Source organism: Rhipicephalus sanguineus, chromosome 1 (genome assembly GCF_013339695.2).
Source record: "Rhipicephalus sanguineus isolate Rsan-2018 chromosome 1, BIME_Rsan_1.4, whole genome shotgun sequence".
NCBI lineage: Eukaryota > Metazoa > Arthropoda > Arachnida > Ixodida > Ixodidae > Rhipicephalus > Rhipicephalus sanguineus.
In genome coordinates, this window is record NC_051176.1 from 137,524,380 (window position 1) to 137,529,083 (window position 4,704).

The 4,704-nt window shown below is 50.1% G+C and overlaps 1 protein-coding gene across 1 annotated transcript; it reads right to left on the reverse strand.

Moving 5' to 3' along the window:
* Positions 1-3,134: 3,134 nt before the first annotated feature.
* On the reverse strand, positions 3,135-4,488 carry LOC119379418 (melanocortin receptor 5). Its single transcript, XM_037648730.1, has one exon. The coding sequence runs from the start codon at positions 4,486-4,488 to the stop codon at positions 3,397-3,399; it is 1,092 nt and encodes a 363-aa protein (XP_037504658.1). The 3' UTR covers positions 3,135-3,396.
* Between the last annotated feature and the right edge of the window lie 216 nt (positions 4,489-4,704).

Consider the following 4,704-nt stretch of genomic DNA (forward strand, 5'->3'; position numbering starts at 1 on the left):
AACGCTTTGTTGTACGGACTTAAATGATCATTCAAGAACGTGTTCGATGGCTCGCAGCTAAGGCTCACCACATAAACCAAGATCCTTAGATGTGAGCCTTGCTTTCCGCACTTTCCTTCGAAGTCCATTCTTTTTGTCAAGTTAAAGGAACCTAGCTACAATGTTTTTCGCTTTCGTGTTATTTGGCGTGGGAATCCTGTGGGCAGTATCAATATGTGACGGTTGGGTTTGACATTTCACTTTCATTTCCATTCTACACAGCCTCCCCCCTCCCCCAGTGCAGGGTAGCCTACCGGGCTCAGCCCTGGTTAACCTCCCCGCCTTTCTTTTATTCTTATTCTCTCTCTCTCTCTCTTCGGCAAAGCCTTCATCTTTAGCATTTGAAGTGCCCCTGACCTCTGTATCTCTCAGACGAGACTGTTGTTCCGTGTTTCAACTTGCTTCGTTAGTTTGTTGTTTTCTAAAGACAGAGCATCGTTTTTTTTTCTTCTTTCAGTGACCTATTCTCAGTGAGGACCGAGTGAAGCTTCGCGGTAGTAGCATTTTACTGATCACTCACGAATTTCACAATCTTCATGAGTTCGCTTATTTTCGCCGCTTAAGTGGTAGCCCTGTTCTCCCCATGAACACGAACTTGCTTTAATTCATCGGCCACTTCTTTGATCTGTCTAGTCATGTCATCTTTTAGGGCACTTATGTCCCTGATAAGATCCACGTTAGAAGGCGTATCACACGTCAAAAAGAAAATGCGGTAGTAACACACAGAAAAAGCAAAAATAAAAAAATACAGCAAGTTCGAAAGCGATTCGTATACTACGCAAAATGCAGAAATGAAAGTGACATGCTGTCACATACCTGTAGCAAGAAGAATGGCGTCAGTGCACGACAAGATGCTTTGCGTAGCACGGATCAAATTCCAATATGGTCGCAAGCCGCTGCTGTCCATGTTTATGTAGCCTCCTCCCGGAGGAAGCGACGTCCAATGAGATGCTCCTGCAGTCGCTTGGTCAATAATGCCAGATCAGTCCACGCCAGTCAAACCGCAGGCATGAATCGGGTGGGGTTAGGTAGCCACAATTCGTCTTGGGACTTGGGAATTGGGACGTCGACTTACAAAAATTTTTTGCGTGAAATTTTTCTGCATGGGGCCCGTGACTCATTTCTGTAGGCTTGATAACAGGGCAATTGGTCGGACGGTAGCCAATCGCGGGCAGCGCTAATCGAAAAAGTCAGGTGCATGCGTCCCACATGTGGCAACAGAGAACGTACGATTTTCAAGCCTATAAGTATGGTTTGGCCTGGACCGAAGCTAAACGCCAAACTGTTGAGCGGTAGAATAGATAGTCTGGCAATCTTTGTTTATTACCATGACTCTAATGCTAAAAGACACGACAAGAAAAGAAGCTACACAGCAGCGTCTTGCTTGTGTAGCCTTTCTTCTCTTGTTCCGTCTTTTATCGCTGGATTCTATGGGTAGTAATTAGCGAAAAAAAAAAGCTAGCACACAACACAACTGACAGCATCCTCAATACGGTGGCGTCGCCAAAGCTATCTCGGAATCCGCTTTTGCCGAAGTCAAACGTTCCTGTACTGCTGTGCTCTTTATAGATCATTCGGCGGCTTTCATCGTATAACGTCTCCTAAAATTAGGGCCGCCTTCCGCAGCGCCCGATGTAGATTGAGGCAACGTTGTGAAAGCGAATGTCCAGCGAAGCGGTTAAAACCACCACTACGAGAGATAAGTGGTGCATACGGATATGCGCCACTCCGACCCCCAAGGGTGAGGTGGCGCAAAGAGGGTAATCGCCCGGACAGGCCAATTACCCTGTATTCGTCCTTATAAGAACATTACCCTGTACGCACTCTTATAAGAACAGACGTTCGCCAATCGTGTGAGACGATTGATGAAAAAGACTGATCAGTAATAAACACTTTTTATCTGACAAAAGTTTAATCATTTTGGTATATGCTACCCGAGCGAAAGCGCATGTGAAAATGGTGTTCGCATGAAGTGTTAGTTTTTCTGCCTGATGTTCACTGGGGTAGGCTCAGTTACGTTAATTTCAGCATCTCAGGAACGTAACCACGGCAAGCAATTGGGGTAATTCTGGTTCATGCCACCATGTCATACCTATTACTGGTAATTTGATGTTATTTCTTTATTTTTTATTTAGAGCAAATATGTACAGAACGAGTGTTAGAGACCTGTCCCGTGCTGCATAAATGGCAGTGGGAGTACTCGTTATCACCCAGAATAAAAACTCGAGCTGCCAGTAGGCAGACAAAAGAAAACTGCGAATGTGTACGCTTCATGACTCCGCGCATATTTTAGCAGCACCAAAATCAACTCCAAATATGACGACGTTTGCGACGTCACGGCCTGCTCATGGCCCTTACAAGCTTTCACGGAGAAACCGGCTGATTATTTCGATTAGACGGAGCGTACCGATACCATCGAATAAGTTAAATAAACCAGCTATTCTTAGTTGGTCCTTAGTTGGACTATTCTTAGTCTGGTCCTAAACCGCGGTTTCCAAGTTCTAACGAACGTTCTCGTAATATTTCTTTCGCGGCAGTCAGCTCTTCGGATTAGTGATGTTTGACTCGGCCAATAGTATTTCCCTACAACCCTCAAGTCGAAATGCAAGCCCCTACCTGCTACGATTCTTAACACCTCAGTTCCCCGCAAAATGACACCACTCGACACTAACATTAAGCAAACAAGAGGCGGAAACACTTGCGTAGCCTGAGGGGGCATGGTTTGGGGAATCAAACCACACCCCCCACCCGCCGATATTTCTACATTTTCTGTGTATATATGATATACGCATACATACAAACACAAGCATGAACACGCATAAAGGATGGTCGGACACCCCCTTTCCCCCGAAATAAATTTCTTGAGTCGCCCTTGGCGGAAGGAAGGAAATTCGACTATCGAAACATACAACGGTAACAACCAGCAGTAGTCTCCCTAGTGCTGATTGCATGGAATGCCACTTCCGATATGTCTATGTACAGTGCAGTTTTTTTTTTTCGGTATATCGCATATGTCCGTGTACCTTACATAAAGTTCATTCAGGGAATGTGTAGAAGGTCAGTTCTTTTTAAAACCCAAATTTGTTCAAGGTCTTGCGCTGTCATTTGTTGAACCGATGTCAGAAGGCTTACTAGAGTCTCTTGTTAGTCTCGGCTTTAAGCTGGGCCGTTAACGCTGGCATACATCGCGCACATGCCTCCTTCAGAGGATCTAACACAAATGAAAGGTCCAATGCCTCGCGCAGTGCTTTGTAGCCGCTTGTAGCTTAGGAATCATCACTTGGCACGCACCACATGAGAAGGACGGTAAAAGTGAGCTCCGCCGACGAGGTCGCCGCGGGGCTAGTGCTGACACCGTCATGCTCTCGAGCAACGACATATGTCCGGTCTGGGTTTGGCCACAATAAACGACTCCCTGCGCAGCTGAATAAGGCGAAGGCTGGATGTTAGAGTGTCCGTCTTCGTAACGAGGAGAGAGCGCCGGCGCACGTTCTTGGTCCTGCGAGGACGGCAGCGGAGCATGTTCTGCAAAGCCTCTTTGACCTCGAACATGCGTGCCGCGTAAATGAACGGGTCTATGAGGCCCTTGGAGATGATTAGGGCATTGGTGAGAATGCCGAGAGTCATCCGCGTGGACATGGGCAGGTCGTAGATCGGAAAAGCGCAGTCAGTGCAGGTTAGTACGATGAAGGCTACGGCGGGCATCCAGCCGACGATGTACGTGCCCAGGATCCACAGTGTCGTATAGGCAGCCTTGACATTGCGGTTCAGCTGGCGAGCCGATGGGAAACTGACTAAGCCGGCCCGGTGACGTCGTATAACAACAAAGATGTGAGAGTAAATGAATGTCATGGCGGCCAGCGGCGACGAGAAAAGCGCGAGCAGCGTGAGGCTGAAGGCGCGGCCACGCACGAAGTCCACCTGGACGCAGCCGGGCGACTGCAGCCCCTGTCCGGGAACCGAGGCGAAGTAGACCAGGAACACGAGCACGGGTAGCGCCCACAGTACGGCGATGGACAGCTCCGAAGAGCGCCGCGTTACCATGGCGGCGTAGTGCAGGGGCCGCAGGATGCCTACGTAATGGTTCACGGCTAGGGCGAGCAGATGGAACGCGGATGCCAACAGTCCCGACAGCCGAAACACCTCGAGGACGAGCACTATGCAGCGCTCCTGGGAGCCCAGCGAGACGCCGTACACGGGCAGGTAGCTGTTGAGGACCAGTCCGGTGGCCAGCAGCAGGGCCGAGTAGGCGTCGGCGAATGTCAGAGAGAGGCTGAAGCAGAGCGTTGGTGACACAGGACGTCGCAACCAGCGCAAGGAGACCAGCACGCCGGCGTTGAAGAGAAACGCCAGCGAGCAGCCGACCAGGAGCACTGGCACGGCGAACGTGTACACGGCGCGCTGGTCCTCGCCAAACGATCCACGCGAGTCCGAGCTGTTGCTTTCCATAGCTTGGCCAAGAGTGATCGTTCGGTAGGAGCTCCGTGAACCCAGTCGCCAGTGTGAGCGTGCGGCGGCGCTCGCGTCTTCGAACCGTGACGTCGAGGCTCGCGCGCCGACGCCCGCCCCGGGTTCGGTGGTGACCGGCTCCTCGAGTGCGCTGCGCTTTCTCGCACTCACCCTTTTGCGCAACAAAAGCCTAAGACCGCTGTCTCGACATGTCAT